Genomic DNA, 16,403 nt, shown 5'->3' with positions numbered 1-16,403 from the left:
ATCTGAGGTCGACACATGTTTTAAAACCGAATATAAAAGATTCAATAGCAATATTTTATTAAATGTTATATATATAGATAGATAAAGATCGTGTTAATGATTGTAGTGTAATCTACAGTAGGCTGTACATTGGTAGTATGCAAACACGCCGTATGACGGCTAAACGAGAGATCTGATAGTAAACGTAAAATTACTAATGATAATTCAAAGCTTTTAGGGCTACACAAGTGAACTGAAAAAAAAAATGCATCAGCGAATGTGTTATTTTTACTTATAATGATGCTTTCAAGCTTTTGGGGCTAAACGAGGGATTTGTAAATCTACGCATCAGTGAACGTATTACTACTAATAATAACAATATTAATAATAAACCAGAAAGAATTTTCTCTTTTGTAGAAAATATGGGTGGCTCTTAAAAGAGCCGTTGTGTTAGCGTGGAGGTCTGAACGTTTAACCCCCGAATCCGTACAGGGTGCGTCCCTGGCGTTTCAGAGCGTACACCACGTCCATTGCGGTGACGGTCTTTCTCTTGGCGTGCTCGGTGTAGGTGACGGCATCACGGATGACGTTCTCAAGGAAAACCTTGAGCACACCGCGGGTCTCCTCGTAGATCAAGCCGGAAATACGCTTCACACCGCCACGGCGAGCCAAACGGCGGATGGCGGGTTTAGTAATACCCTGGATGTTATCACGGAGAACTTTGCGGTGACGCTTAGCGCCTCCTTTTCCAAGACCTTTGCCGCCTTTTCTTTTTTTCTTTTTAATATTTTATTTAAACTTCATCAGAGTACATGGAAATTACATTACATTATCAAGACAATCATTTACAATTTTAAAATCTTCCACAATTCAGAGTCCTTAAATAAAATATTCATTGTTCGTATTCTTTTCAGTTCAGTTCTTATATTTTTATAAACATTCTCTCTTCCGGACATCGTTACTGCGCTCGTCGAGATGAAGCGAGTCAATGCAGGACGAGCGTTCACAGAAAGCCTGTTATTTCCCTCTACCGGACCTAGTTGAAGACAATGGGGCGGAGTTAAGCAGCGACCGCCCACTGTGACCGCAGCTGCTCGGAGTAGGCCTCATGTAAAGCGCGTAACTTAGAACCTCCACTGTTTTATCCTCACAGTAAATCGGTCCACAATCGATGTGATGTATTCCACATGACATATTTTTCTGTAACTAATGTTTAATGTTAAGAATTTTTTTCTAAACATGTTGTGCCAAAAGAAAGAAATACAAACAAAGAAACAACCCTAAACCCTATGCAACCTTAAACCTTATTACAATGTACTATAATCGCCATGTTTGTCGCATGTTTTAATATTGTTCAATTAAGTGGGACAAACAGCCATTAGATGCATGACAATGTAGCCAAAAAATAATAAATAAAACATACTAGTAATACGGAAAGACAGTGTGGGAGAATACAGCAGTGTATAATCAAAAATTTATATTAGTTCATATCAGTACAGTTGTAGTGAATATTGAATTTGAAACAAACAAATAGCTTTAGAAACCTTTCAGTGCTTGTGAAAGTAGCCTCATGCCTTCAGATCAGGTAGCGAGCACAATGAGTTCCAGCCTGAGTGCGAGTGCCACCAAAAACTTTAATTCCTCAGCTGTGCAGTGGGGCTTCGGTCAGGCCTCTGTGCAGGACACTGGAGTTTCTTGAAGCCGAGCTTCTCTTTATGTTTGTGGATTTTGCTTTGTGCACAGAGGTTTAGTCCTGCTGGAACAGGACAGGGTCTTCCCCTTTAATCTAATTCAGTCATGGTCTTTATCTCACTCGCTTATAACACTTGTTAACACTTGTTAGCTAAGGTGGCGGCTGAAACACATGAATTTCCAAATTAGAAAAGGCATCATTGTGAATTCCGTTGTTTTATTACCATTATTACAATAACCAGTCTTATGGTTAACATTCAATATTCTGCTCATTCCTTATGCCTTCATCCAGCGTGTTTACATTCTACCAATATACAGCCATACTGTAGATTACACTACAATCAGTTAATACGATCTCTGTGTAAAATACAGACTGTGTACACCGTGCAACACCAACGCCACTAAATCCTCCTAACAATTTTTTATATTACATAAAACCTTACCACTGGTCTTCCCTCGGCCACTCATTTTGATGATCAGATCAGTTCGTGGAACAAAACTGAAATAAACTGGGAGAGAGCTCGAAACGGTATGATATAGGCAAACTGGCCTCTCTCCTATTGGCTTAGAGCGACGGCACAGCTGAGCCAATCCTAAACGCGCCGTCATGTCCCGGAGAAACACATACACGCCCCCTCACATACTGCCCCCCCCCCCTCCTCCCCCCCTCTCTTCTCCTCCGTTCTCCCGCCCGTGTAATGTATGATACAGAAAAGCTTCTCTTAAGCAACAATTACATTATATTATGTCACAATAACATTTACACTAATAATTACATTTTGTAAGGTGCTCATATACGTGAGTGCACATACATATACAAATTTATACGGACAGTTTTATGGGGATGTGTGACAAAAGCATTATTACACATAAAACAGGACCAGACATACTTAGTGTTTTTATCTCCTTGCTTATCACTCTCCATAAAATATGTATGAATAGATGGTTGCATGTATGAACAGTTGTATGTTTGCATGCATGCTTATATGTATGTATGAGTTTAGGAAACGCGATTCTTTATGGGAAGATATAGGTGGCTCTTAAAAGAGCCGTTTTAAGGAAACAAAAATAATAAAACATAAACATGTTTACTTCTTCTTGGGTGCAGCTCTTTTGGCCTTGGTCGCTTTGGGCTTAGCGGTCTTGGGTTTGGCTGCCTTGGCTTTTTTAGGACTCTTGGCTGCCTTCTTGGGGGTCGCCGGCTTCTTAGCCTTCTTGGGGCTCTTGGTGGCTTTCTTAGCGGCAGCAGCGGGTTTCTTGACCTTCTTGGGGGACTTCTTAGCGGCGGGCTTCTTGGCTGTTACCTTCTTGGGCTTCTTTGCAGCGGCGGGTTTCTTTGCGGCCTTTTTCACTTTAGGAGCGGCGGCTTTTTTGGCCGCGGGTTTCTTCGCCTCGGTCTGCTTCTTGTTGAGCTTGAAAGAGCCTGAGGCGCCGGTGCCCTTGGTCTGCACCAGGGTGCCCTTGGTCACCAGGCTTTTGACGGCGAGTTTGACGCGGGAGTTGTTCTTCTCCACGTCGTATCCACCTGCAGACAGAGCTTTCTTCAGGGCGGCCAGGGACACGCCGCTCCTCTCCTTGGAAGCGGAAACAGCTTTGACGATCAGCTCGCCGACGCTGGGACCCGCTTTCTTGGGTTTGGCCGCGGTCTTCTTTTTAGGAGCCTTGGCGGGGGCCGAGCTGGCCGGTGCTGGAGCTTCTTCTACCATCGTTGTTGGAGCTAAAACGGCGCTAAGAAAGAGCGAGTGAAGCGCTGTGCTCTGTTGTACAGAGACTCCTCCCTCTTACGAGAGGGGGCGGGGCTTTATAGCACACATGAGAACTGTGTAGACTCAACTCGGCCAGCGCAGCGTCTGTGAGCTTCCGTGACACATGCGCACTTGTGTTTTCTCATGGCAAATAATGATTAAAATACAAGTCCTGATATAAAATACGAGGTAATAAAGTGCACGTCGGCCGAACATAAGTTCTCTCGTTCATGTAAAAGCCCGCAAAGGGAACCTAACGATGCTCTGTTTCCTTGTGTTCTGCTAAAACAGCACACCGCTCCTGATGCGTAAAGCGACGCAGCGCACATTTCACATCTTATTACACGTAAAAATATGCTGAGGAAACCCGATCTTCTTGTAGACACAGGCTGAAAAGAGCAAACCAGACCTTGGTGTTTTCCACATGTATTTATAAGCGGATGTGAGCTTCCTTTTCTACTAGAAATATAGGCTGTTTAGTGCGAAGTAAAACACAGCTACCAAGCAGGACTAGGTCGAGTCCAGGGTGCTTAACTGTCATGTAGCTGAAAGAACAAATGTAAGAAAAAAGTAAATATAACAGTTTAGAATAATAATGATAATAATAAGAGGAATATTTTAATACACTAACATTCATTTCAGTTATTCCTACATATTTGTGCTGTAAGATCTACAGAACATCCCCGTATCAGCTTTAAGTTCACATATACTGACACATTTCTAAAACAACACATGGCTCCAACATCCGTCATTCTACTGATCTTAATCACAAAACAGATTCAAGTCTATTTTAAGTTTTTTTATCTGATACATCTCACTAATAAAGATGCACTTTTGTAAAATGTTTTTAAAACTCAGAAATGCCTTTAACACAGCTAACACCGACTTATAAGTAGAATCCAAACACTGCTTTACACATTCATGACCCTAATACCCAATTTGACAAAACATTAATGGCTCTTGCAGTCCAGTCATTTCCACCTATTTTACTTACATTTTTTACTCTCTCTTTCAGTTCAGTATCGATCCGATACCAAGTAAATACAGGGCCAGTATCGCCGATATCAATCCGATACCGATACTTTTTACTTACAAAGTAGCTTATTTATTTTTATGGAGGGAAGAGCAGGGAAGTGTGATTAATGAGATCAATGGATCATCAATATGCTGTACAGTGAGATATGTAGGTGCTTAGCCATGCAAAGCCTTAAAAACCAACAAAAAAACTTATTTATTGAATGTGGTATTGGATGGGTAGCCAGTGGAGCTGTTTAAGTGAAGGAGTTATGTGATCACATGATCTTGTATGTGTTAGGACCATCGCGGCTGAATTTTGTACATTCTGTAGCCTTTTCAGCCCGGAGACAGGGAGCCCATAAAGAACAGCATTACAATAGTCCAGTCGGGAAGTGATTAGTGCATAAATGAGAGTTTCTGTTACATAGTAGAAAAGAGAGGAGAGCAGTCTAGAGATGTTCTTAAGATAAAAATCAGCAGTTTTTGCAACATTTTTTTATGAGATTTAAAAGAAAGAGTGGAGTCTAGAATGACACCAAGATTGCGGACCTGAGACAGGGAAGAATTGGTCAAATCTGGTAATTTTACCATATCATATTATTTTTTACAATTCTTCAAAAGTGCCACCAGAGGGCGGCAACACAAAAAAAATTTAAACATAGGTTACAAGATCTCATTTTACTATAATGTTACGATTCAGCCCCGGTTCTGGACTGCTTTGCTTGGGGGGGCAAAGACACAATTTGGGGGGGCAATGCCCCCCTCAGCCCCCCCTAGCCCCGGTTCTGGACTGCTTTGCTTGGGGGGGCAAAGACACAATTTGGGGGGGCAATGCCCCCCTCAGCCCCCTCCTAGCGCCGGCCCTGTTACGATTCCTTTTGATGGTATAGGGGTATTGATGGGGTCAGTATCTAAAAAAATAACCTTTTGTGAAGTACCAGAGTAGCAGAGAGCGAACAGACCCAGACACAAACTCTGGATTGTACTGACTTTTTACTGGAAAAAATGAGAAAAACAATTCACAAAACAGATATTTATGGTACAATCTATAAATAAAATATATACAATATAAATTTACATAATAAAGAAAAGAAAAACATGAGGCTCTGGGCTTAGGTGGTGCTAAAGCAAAGAAAATAATAAAACATAACAAATTCCCTAACAAACAAAAGACAAAACAAAACCTAGCTACACTAGGATTACCTGTCTTAACAAAAATACATGTACAACTTAATGTATTTAGACAGATGGCTTCCTACCTGTAGCAATATATATGGGCGCGCCCTTACTTACCTGCCCAGACCCTGAAATACAGCCACCTGACTGTACATAGTGACGGTACATTTAATTTAGCTGAAACACTGAGCAGGAGGCATAAACACATACACACACAAATACAAGGGTTAGACTTTCTTTACAATTTCTAGTGACGGCATGGGGAAACACAAAACAATCCAAATGTACTTCAGCTAAATTAACACAAAGTAAAAAAAAAAACCTGAAAATTCTCACCACCGGTGATAATCGGCACTCGCACAATATACAACAAAACAAGTGACTTGATTGTCACCACGTCAATGGAGATTGCTACCAGGATGAGTATTTGTTTTCGACTGAAAATCTTTTTCGACTAATCCTCACGTCGCTTATATGACAAACAATTTATCAGTTCCCGCCTCAGCGTTGTCCTGCTTTGCGGATCATCAGGCATGACAATCTCTAAAAGCGGCTCATGCATTTGGACAGAGAGAGTGTTAATCACCATGGAGCATAAACATTTAACAATAAAATAAACCCATACGTGCACAAAGATTCTTTTTTTTTTACCAAGATTTTATATTATCATTTCATATTGATATTTTACAATTCTCCAAAAGTGCCACAAGAGGGCGACATCACAAGCACTTTTAACATGGGCACAAGATTTTATATTTCCATATCATATTACTTTGCTTCAAGAGTGCCACAAAGATTTAACAATAGAACAGAAAATTTGAGTCTGGATCAAAATATCTTGTGACCATGTTGGAGGAAAATATAACATACTATATTTAATATATAAGCTGGACGGACGAAGCACGTTCAGAGTGGCAGTTAACTTTAGTAAGAGTAAAGGAGAAGGTCCACTGTAACTGAAAGTCATTGCTCTGAGAATGTGGAGTATCTGATGATTAAGTGCTGATGCTTTTATTTACCGAGAGAGTTTTCAGCTGTTGTTGTTACTGCGGTTTACATTCCTCCTGATGCTAATTCCAAGTTAGCTTTGGAAGAGCTGAGTACAGCAGTCAGCAAGCAACAAACTGTGCACCCAGATTGCACCAAATTTCATAGAAATGTCTCTTTTTCTACTAGAGGAAAGAAGACCTTGGACCATGTGTATTCAAACACTGCAGAGGCATACAAAGCCTCCCTCATCTGGGACAGTCTGATCACCTTTCACTGTTCCTGCTCCCCAAGTATGTGTCTAATCAAACTTGTAAAAACAAGGACAGTTAAAGTCTGGCCAGACTGAGCCATCTCCTCCCTACAGCATCAGTTTCATAACACTGATTGGAGCATGTTTTTGTCTCAAGCTTCCATGGACAAAGACTTGGACATGTACACTTCATTTGTAATATACTATATAAACTAGATGTCACCTCTGTGAAGCATGTGAAAACCTTCCCCAATCAGAAGCCCTGGATGAATGCAGAGGTTTGTCCCCTGCTGAAAGCACGAGACGCTGCGTTCAGATCGGGTGACACTGAGGCCTACAGCTTAGCCAGGGCAAATCTGAAACAGAGCACCAGAACAGCCAAACACACCTACAAACCGTCTGTTGAGGAAAACTTCCACAACTCTGACCCCCGGCATATGTGGAAGGGCATCCAAACTCTCACAAGTTATTGGCCACCCCATCAAACCTCTTCATCCAACAGTGCCTCCCTACCGATGAGCTAAACAGGTTTGTGTACACAATATGACCAGTACCGTAAAACAGGGTTTACTAAGCTCAGCTTAAGAAAGCAACAAATGCACACAGATGCCAAGATGCTCTATGCACTAATGGTTGTGTTCAGCTCAAGTTTAACCTGCCGACAGCAGTAAGTGGAAGGAACGCGAAGGGCGCCATTTTCACTGTTAAAGCATAATGAGTAAAACTAGGAAGAACTTCAGAGAAGGCAATTAATTTCACAATAATTAATTAATAATAATCAGAACAGCTAATAGGTGTGTTTGCAGTGGAATTACGTACATGTTGCTTGGTGTATTTGACTAGACAAAGTGAGCTTGCATGATCACACCAATTATTCACTTGTGTTTATCAGCAAGTTTTACTTTCAGGTGCAGGTAAAACCAGGCTGTAGTAATTATACATATCTGTGAAGTTTAACTGTGTAATAGTTGTTCACCAAGTGAAATAGCCTACAGCAGTGTTGAATAATATAGTCTTTTTCCATGTTTAAATGAGCAGTTCATATTACAGCGCAATAATGTTTTAAACTGGCACAGTCCCTTTTTTACATGAATATGACCATGACCATGTCATATTCTTATTCAGTTGTATTCTGGACTCGAAGTTCTTTAAGTAAAAAGAAACCTGTTTGTGTCCTAGTTATCTGCTTGAATGGCTTTTTTAAATCATTTTAAATGTTGTATTGTATATACAGAACTTAACCTGATTTAGGATTGATGTATGAGTGACTCCAGTGTGATGCAAAATGTCATAAATCAATATCTGATTTATTATAGTAGGCTTTCTTTGTGATATTAGAACACGACCTGCAGGACTGGTAGGTAAACTGCTGCTGCTTTCCTTGTCAACTCCTATCAAATCAAACTTATTTACTAGATCAAAGAGGAGTTCCGTCGTATTACGACAATTGCCCTGGAAGAGACGTTCATGCTTAATCTAGATGGGTACACATCACGTCTTCTGCAGCTAATGCGTGCCAGAGGAGGAGCTGCTGGTGCTGAGATGCGTCCTCTCCTATCCACTGTAAATGAGGTACTTTTTAATTTGACTTTTTTTTACAATGGGTGTAATTAGCTCGAGGTGTTAAGTCCCTGTGTAACAAAGCTAATGTTGTTTCAAGGGTTATATGGACTGTAATGTACAAACACCACAATAATTTACTTATTAAATCATTTACTGATTATTTAATTGAAGGGGAATAAGGGTAAAACGTGGGATAAATGTTTGTAGGGTTAGTAGTGTTAATTTTTAACCAAAAAAGGTTTGGTGTACTTACAGGTTTGCACCAGGCATGCAGGCAGCTGTGCTGGGAGTCAAAGGACCCGAGCACTGATTGTTGATGGGATTTATATAATTGTGATTGTCTCAATGTAATTAATATAAATTGTTGTAACGGTATAATGATACCATGTCTTTGTTTGTCATAGACCAATGACTTTTTGATAGTGGTGAACTTAGGAAATGCTATGTTACCTATAGTTGGTTTGGTCCAATCCCTCATGAGTATTTAAGGGGAAAAAAGGAGTTTGTGTGGTTGGGCATGTGGGAGATGTAATGGTGGTGTAATAATTGAGATGCACTGAAGTTTAGTTTAAAGTTTGTTATTAGTTTAGGCCAGGTTTGAGTGTATGAATATCTTGGTGAAATAAATGTTTATGTTTAATATTTTGCACCTGTTTTTTTTTTTTGGGATTGGGAGAAATAAATCAACACAACTGCATCCTAAGATCCTGATTCTGACTCAGTTTTTCCATCACATCGAGTATCCTGTAACACCCTGAGTTCCTGATCTTGAGAGGGGAGCTGTGCTATAACTGCCCTCATGCTCTGAACCCAACTTTCCAACAAAGACAGAGTGCAAAGACAAATTTCACTATGCTGTAATGTAGATGTGATGAATAAAGGCTGAATTATTAACGTCTCCTTTACCATTGCAGTGTGTTGAGTGAAAAGGGATGCAGTTATCTGTTACCTTATCGAGTACCTTGGGAAACATCAAGAAGAGCTTTTTCAAGAAGATACTTACAGGATTACACACATACTTGTTTTATATTTAAAATTCCTTTGCTTTTTTACTTTTCAACATGAAGAATGAATGTGAGCTCCACGTGGACCAAACCATGAAGGTGCTTGTGATCCATAATCCCATTGCTGAGAATGAGTTGGTAGACGTGTCTATTCTGATAGAGGACAACCCGGATGTGGAAACCAAGCCCGGGCATGCATGCTGGTAATGGGATTGATCAATGGCCTCGAGTACCTTGAACCTTGAGTTTCCTGTGAAGCTGAAATATACATTTGAAAGATTCCAGAAACTTAATCTGGAACTTGATGGAGGAAAAGCTGTACAAGAAGGTTTACAGTCTCAAGAGGAAGTTTAATATCAAACACGGTCACAGACTAATTTGAATTTGAATTGTTTAATAAACTATACAAAGTACAGAGGATCTTTTGTGCTTCATGTCTTTATTTTATTAAAACATGATTAATTCTACAATATAAATACTGAACCTGTGTAGGACAATATTTTTAAGTAAAGCTAAACTTTCCTGAATAAGTAATGGCTAATTGGTCATATAGATTAATTAATAGATCATACAATGTCTTATTTCACTTATTTGGCTTTTATTGATACACAGCTGAGATCACTTTCACTTTAACCAAGATGTGTCTGACTTTGAAGTGTGTTCATGAAACGTTATGCTTTAGCAGAATATGACTTATAACTTCCCATTTCTCACAATACAGTGAAATATACAAACACATTTTTTCACAACTTCTCTCTCTCACAAACACACTTCTGCAAAAGCTAGCAACAAACACAAGCGTTGTCAATTTATATATTACACATTCCTAAACACAATTTTACCCTCATGTTTTATTCACCCTACACCTCCTCCTACACCACTGCAGGTGTTTTAGATGTTTTTTGTTTTTTTTATCCTAACGTGTCTCTAATGCTACTTTCACAAGCACTGACAGGTTTTTAAAGCTATTTGTTTGTTTTATTTCAATTTCACTACTTTTACCTAATATGAATTCTTTATTATACACTGCTCTATTCTCCCACTCTGTCTCATATCCTAGTATGGGTTATTTTTTGGCTACATTGTCATGTCTCTAATGGCTATTTGTCACACCTAATTGTACAATATTAAAAAATGCGACAAATATGGCGATTATAGTACATTGTAATAGGGTTTAGGGTTGCATAGAAGCCCTGTTGAATTTTGTGTGTGTGTGGTGTGTGGTGGGTGTGTGTGTGTGTCAGAATGCATATAAATGGAGCCACTTAATGCTGTTTAATGATAATAGTTGACCATTACACTCTCAGCTTAAACAAAACTTCAATCCTAACAATAATAACGAGACGATATTTTAAGTGTATCCAGAGCGGTAGAGAGAACAGAGTGACGACACTCCTGTAGAGAACCGTTGTAATGGTTTTTTTTTTACTAATTTTACTGGAGTAATATTTTACTTTGGATATCTCTACTTTAACTCGACTACATTCTGTACCTTCTCCAGCACTTACATTAGACAAAATGAACTTGTGCATATTCACAATGAATTCATTAATGTATTACATGTAGGAATCAAGGTTATAACAGTTTTGGATTTTTCATTATAGTTTAGTTTTATTTCGTTGTGACTTTTTTCTCTGCCACTGAAAACAGGTGTTCATAATATGAACCATATCTAGATGCAACACCAGTGGTGTAACTAGGAGCTCATGGGCCCCAGTGCAAAAAAAAAAAATGTTGGGCCCCCTCAACAAATTGCATCTGCTGATAGCTGATCAGAATGAATTAAAAGTCACTCAGAAGTTACAATTCAAGTCCAAATTTCTGCCTCTGGTATTTTTAATGCACAGTTTTAGTTATTTTAATTTTACTTAACAAAAATATTGTAATATAATAATAAGGACCATGGCGAGTGCAGCCAGTGGTAGTGAGGTGAGAGGTTAATGTTGTGGAGGCCCACCTGCCATGGGCCCCGGTGCACCTTCTGTATCGGCGGTAGTTTTTCCTGCCCTTGTAATTCACACAAGAACTATTTTTCCTTAAAAATGTTTCCTCTCACCTGTCATGTAATGTGAATTACACATCTAGTGTCTGGCCCTTTAAGAATGTTAAGTGTACTATAGGGGCGCAGGGAGCGAGTGTGTAGGGAAGCTATCAGAAGTTCTGTTCATCAGAGTTCTGCTTCATGCACTTTTAAGAAACAAAAATTACCACAGAGACGCAAATTTACGTGACACCAACAGCTCAATAAAAATAGTTTGATTAAAAAAATCTCCGCGATTAACGACAGCCCTAATAATAATATAAACTAATTCATGACACATCAGAAAAACATCAACTTAACTTTTGCTGTGGTCATTTTGCAGGCTAGCGTGGTGAGCAGAAACGGAATGTAAACATGAAGTGCCGTCAGGGAGCCCAATCCCCCCAATCTCAATCCGCTCCCTACTCACTCCCCCTCTCCACTCCGCCTCCGTTTGCGCGTTCACGTGGAGGGTCCCTCTGTAGTGGAGTGTTAGTGAGGAGGGAGCGGATTGGGAAAGACCGCATGAGGTACCGTACGGTGCCGGCAGCTCACCTAAAACTGCTCGAGTGGAAAACATCGATTTCATATCAGTTCACAATGCTCATAAATAAAATGATGAACACGAAAACGAAGGCTATTCTATCTATAATTTTAGTACGTTCTCGTTAGTTTTGTAAACGCCTAATACAGTTACAGTTAGTTATCGTTTTTTTATTTTATTTTAACAGCACCGGGTTTGTTTGGCGAGATCAAGGAGTGTAGCAACTCTCTCTCTACGGCTCTGAGTGTATTATAATATCTTTTTTAAGAGTAGTGATATTTTAGTGTGTAAGCTCCTAAACTCACCACATAGTGACAGTCGTGGACAAACCGTGAAAAACAACAGTGACCAAAAATAGTAATATATTAATAAATAAATAAAAATCAAGTATTATAAACATGTGAGGCTATCTAGATAGTGTGTATGATATATTCAGATCTAATATTTAAAAAGAGGAAAATTCTCTTAACTTGATAAGATGGGTGGCTCTTAAAAGAGCCGTTGGTTTGCCAGAGCGACTAAGGCGCTTTACTTGGAGCTGGTGTACTTGGTGACGGCCTTGGTACCCTCGGACACGGCGTGCTTGGCCAGCTCACCGGGAAGCAGCAGGCGCACGGCGGTCTGGATCTCCCTGGAGGTAATGGTGGAGCGCTTGTTGTAGTGAGCCAGACGAGAGGACTCACCAGCGATACGCTCGAAAATGTCGTTGACGAAGGAGTTCATGATGCCCATAGCCTTGGAGGAGATCCCGGTATCAGGGTGGACCTGTTTCAGGACCTTGTACACGTAGATAGCGTAGCTCTCCTTCCTGGCCTTTCTGCGCTTCTTGCCTCCTTTGCCGGCGGTCTTGGTGACGGTTTTCTTGGAGCCCTTCTTGGGCGCGGCCTTCGCTGGTTCGGGCATGATGCTGCTGTTTCTTCTAGAACAAACTGCAAGTGAATGTAGACGCTCTACACGCCCGCTTTATTAACCCTGCATGCTGAGTAAGCCAAGTTGGAACACGTAACTCTGATTGGTCCAAGGTCCTGGGTTTCTATTGGACAGGAGACATACCGTTCCACGCCCCCTTCTGCCCCATTCACTAGAATCTGTTCTTTGATGTCTGTTCCCGCTTAATCTGAGGTCGATACATGTTTTAAAAACCGAATATAAAAGAACTAATATGTAACTAATGTTTAATGTTAAGAATTTTTTTTTAAACATGTTGTGCCAGAACAAAGAAAGACAAACAAAGAAACAATCCTAAACCCTATTACAATTTACTATAATCGCCATGTTTGTCGCATTTTTTTAAAAATTGTACAATTAGGTGGGACAAACAGCCATTAGAGACATGACAGTGTAGCAAAAAAACATATTAGGAATATGGAAAGACAGTGTGGGAGAATACAGCAGTGTATAATCAAAAATTCATTTTAGTTCAAATCAGTACAGTTGTAGTGAATATTGAATTTGAAACAAACAAATAGCTTTAAAAACCTTTCAGTGCTTGTAAAAGTAGCATTAGAGACACGTTATGATAAAAACAAAGATCTAAAACAATTGCAGCAGTGTAGGAGGAGGTGTAGGGTAAATAAAACATGGGGGTAAAATTGTGTTGGAATGTGTAATATATAAATTGACAACACCAGTGTTTGTTGCTAGCTTTTGCGGATGTGTGTGTGTGTGTGTGTGTGTGTGTGTGTGTGTGTGTGTGTGTGTGTGAGAGAGAGAGAGAGAGAGAGAGAGAGAGTTTAAGAAAAAAGTAAAATAGGTGAATATTTACATTTTCAGCAGACGCCTTTATCCAAAGCGACTAATATTACAGTGTACAGTCTGAGCAGTTGAGGGTTAAGAGCCTTGCTCAAGGGCCCAACAGTGATAACCTAGCAGTGGTGGGGCTTGAACCAGTGACCCTCTGGTTACTGGCCTAGTACCTTAACCACTAGGCTACAGCTGGCCCTGAATATGTGTCACCTGGACTGCTAGAGCCATAGATGTTTTGTTAAAGTGGGTGTTAGGGTCATAAATGAGTGAATAACTAAAAAAATACATAAACAATGAATACATTAAACACATAAAAAATGTGTAAAGCAGTGTTTGGATTTGTCTGTGCTGAACAATACTGATTAAAGTCTTTATAAGTGACATCTGTGTTAAAAATGTGTTTGTATATTTCACTGTATTGTGAGAAATGGGACGTTATAAGTCATATTCTGCTAAAGCATAACGTTTCATAAACATATTTCAAAGTCAGACACATCTTGATTAAAGTGAAAGTGGTCAAAGCTGTGTATCAATAAAATCCAAATAAGTGAAAGAAGATATTTTATGTTTCAGTGTTAGCTGTGTTAAAGCCATTTCTGAGTTTTAAAAAGAATTATAAAAAAAAAAAAATAGATTTGAATCTGTTGTGTAAGTGTAGGAGCCATGTGTTGTTTTAGAAATGTGTCAGTGTATGTGAACTCAAATTAATTAATTAATTTATTTCTTTTATTTTTTTATGGGGGGGTTGGACTGGTTTTTTTTTATTTCCCTCTCAGTTCACATGAGTTATGATTTAGGTGTGTGTGAGTGTATCCAGCTTCACCGTAATGTGTTCGCGAATAGAACTGTGAGTGCAATAGATAAAAACTGCCATGGGCGTCTATTTTTTTACTGAAGTGAAACATGGGGTTATATTAGTTTGGGTTAGAAGGAGGTTGGGCTTAAATTGAGCTCAACAGATATCATCTGTGCTGCCTAGGAACACAAGGCGCACCTGGAGGTGATGAACCACACCTGGGTCCTCATGCCTTCAGATCAGGTAGCGAGAACAATGAGTTCCAGCCTGAGTGTGAGTACCAGCCGGAGAACCTGCAAACGGAGACAAAAACCCGTCAGAAATGGGAGTCGGTGCTGCGGGACTCAGGGGGCAAAGGTTAAAGTTACACACACACACACACACACAGTGGCGACTGAAACACATGAATTACCAAATTAGAAAAGGCATAATTGTGAATACGGTTGTTTTATTACCATTATTACAATAACCAGTCTTATGGTTAACATTCATTTACATTTTCAGCATGCGCTTTTTTCCAAAGCGACTTACACAATGAGCTGAACACGATGAGCAATTGAGGGTTAAGGGCCTTGCTCAGGGACCCAACAGTGGCAACTTGAACCGGCAACCTTCTGTTTACTAGTCCAGTGCCTTAACCACTGAGCTACCACTGCCCTACATTCAATATTCTGCTCATTCCTTATGCCTTCATCCAGCGTGTTTGCATTCTACCAATGTACAGCCATACTGTAGATTACACTACAATCAGTTAATACCATCTCTGTGTAAAATACAGACTGTGTACACCGTGCAACACCAACGCCACTAAATCCTCCTAACAATTTTTTATATTACATAAAATATAATATAATATTCTATATGCTTTATAGAACCCCATAAACATACACCACTATAAACATTATTAATCATGTGTTATAAGACACCTGTCAATCTTTAATCAGCTGTACTTATGTAACCTTGTTTATAATTGTTGTAAGAACATGTAAAGTACATCTCTACACACACCAAAACATATTAAACAGTTTTTCCTAATATTTATAACTGATAAATATAACTACATTATAACTCGGAACACGCACACACGATGGAATAAAAAATAAATAAAAAAATGTTATGAAAAGTGCCCATTTCAGTGGAAGCATGTAAGTGGCTCTTAAAAGAGCCTTTGTGGATAACTGGATGGAGTGGGTTCGTTTAAGCTCGCTCTCCGCGAATACGGCGGGCCAGCTGGATGTCCTTAGGCATGATGGTCACCCTCTTGGCATGGATGGCGCACAGGTTGGTGTCCTCGAACAGACCGACCAGGTAAGCCTCACTGGCCTCCTGCAGAGCCATGACGGCAGAACTCTGGAAGCGCAGATCGGTCTTAAAGTCCTGAGCGATCTCTCTAACCAGGCGCTGGAAGGGCAGCTTGCGGATGAGCAGCTCAGTGGACTTCTGATAACGGCGGATTTCACGCAGAGCCACGGTACCTGGCCTGTAACGGTGAGGTTTCTTCACACCGCCAGTAGCCGGGGCGCTCTTGCGGGCAGCCTTAGTGGCGAGCTGCTTCCTCGGCGCTTTACCACCGGTGGATTTACGAGCGGTCTGCTTGGTTCTTGCCATCGAGTCTGGAACTCCGTACTTCACGAACTGTAGGACAGAATATGTTAGCTCGCCCAACACGCTCTATTTAAGTACCAGAGCCGCTCCGCGCTCATTGGGCGTCTTGATTACGCTCTTTTCTCATTGGACGATCGTGCTTACGTTAAATGTCGCTTACTGGTCGGCGTTCTGCCGCTGCCTCGTTTCAAAAAACATAATATTTCCTCTATGCTGTTGGCGGGATTTATAATACTTTCCTTTCTTTCTTTGTGCTTTTAGAACACAGCTTACAAT

The 16,403-nt window shown here is 40.2% G+C and overlaps 3 protein-coding genes across 3 annotated transcripts; all 3 read right to left on the bottom strand.

The window, feature by feature from the left end:
- Window positions 1–2,759: 2,759 nt before the first annotated feature.
- Window positions 2,760–3,377, bottom strand: LOC134328842 (histone H1-like). The gene has a single exon (XM_063010073.1). It carries the CDS (start codon window positions 3,375–3,377, stop codon window positions 2,760–2,762), a length of 618 nt encoding a protein of 205 aa, XP_062866143.1.
- Window positions 3,378–9,583: 6,206 nt separating this feature from the next.
- LOC134329015 (histone H2B-like) lies at window positions 9,584–12,883 on the bottom strand. Its single transcript, XM_063010257.1, has 2 exons — window positions 12,451–12,883; window positions 9,584–9,674 (listed from the first exon to the last, which is right to left on the bottom strand). The coding sequence occupies exon 1, from the start codon at window positions 12,881–12,883 to the stop codon at window positions 12,509–12,511; it is 375 nt and encodes a 124-aa protein (XP_062866327.1). The 3' UTR covers window positions 9,584–9,674; window positions 12,451–12,508.
- Window positions 12,884–15,719: 2,836 nt separating this feature from the next.
- Window positions 15,720–16,130, bottom strand: LOC134328467 (histone H3). Its single transcript, XM_063009560.1, has one exon. The coding sequence runs from the start codon at window positions 16,128–16,130 to the stop codon at window positions 15,720–15,722; it is 411 nt and encodes a 136-aa protein (XP_062865630.1).
- Window positions 16,131–16,403: the final 273 nt, after the last annotated feature.

Source organism: Trichomycterus rosablanca, chromosome 15, assembly GCF_030014385.1.
Source record: "Trichomycterus rosablanca isolate fTriRos1 chromosome 15, fTriRos1.hap1, whole genome shotgun sequence".
Taxonomy (NCBI): domain Eukaryota; kingdom Metazoa; phylum Chordata; class Actinopteri; order Siluriformes; family Trichomycteridae; genus Trichomycterus; species Trichomycterus rosablanca.
This window is presented reverse-complemented; position numbering and strand designations above follow the sequence as displayed.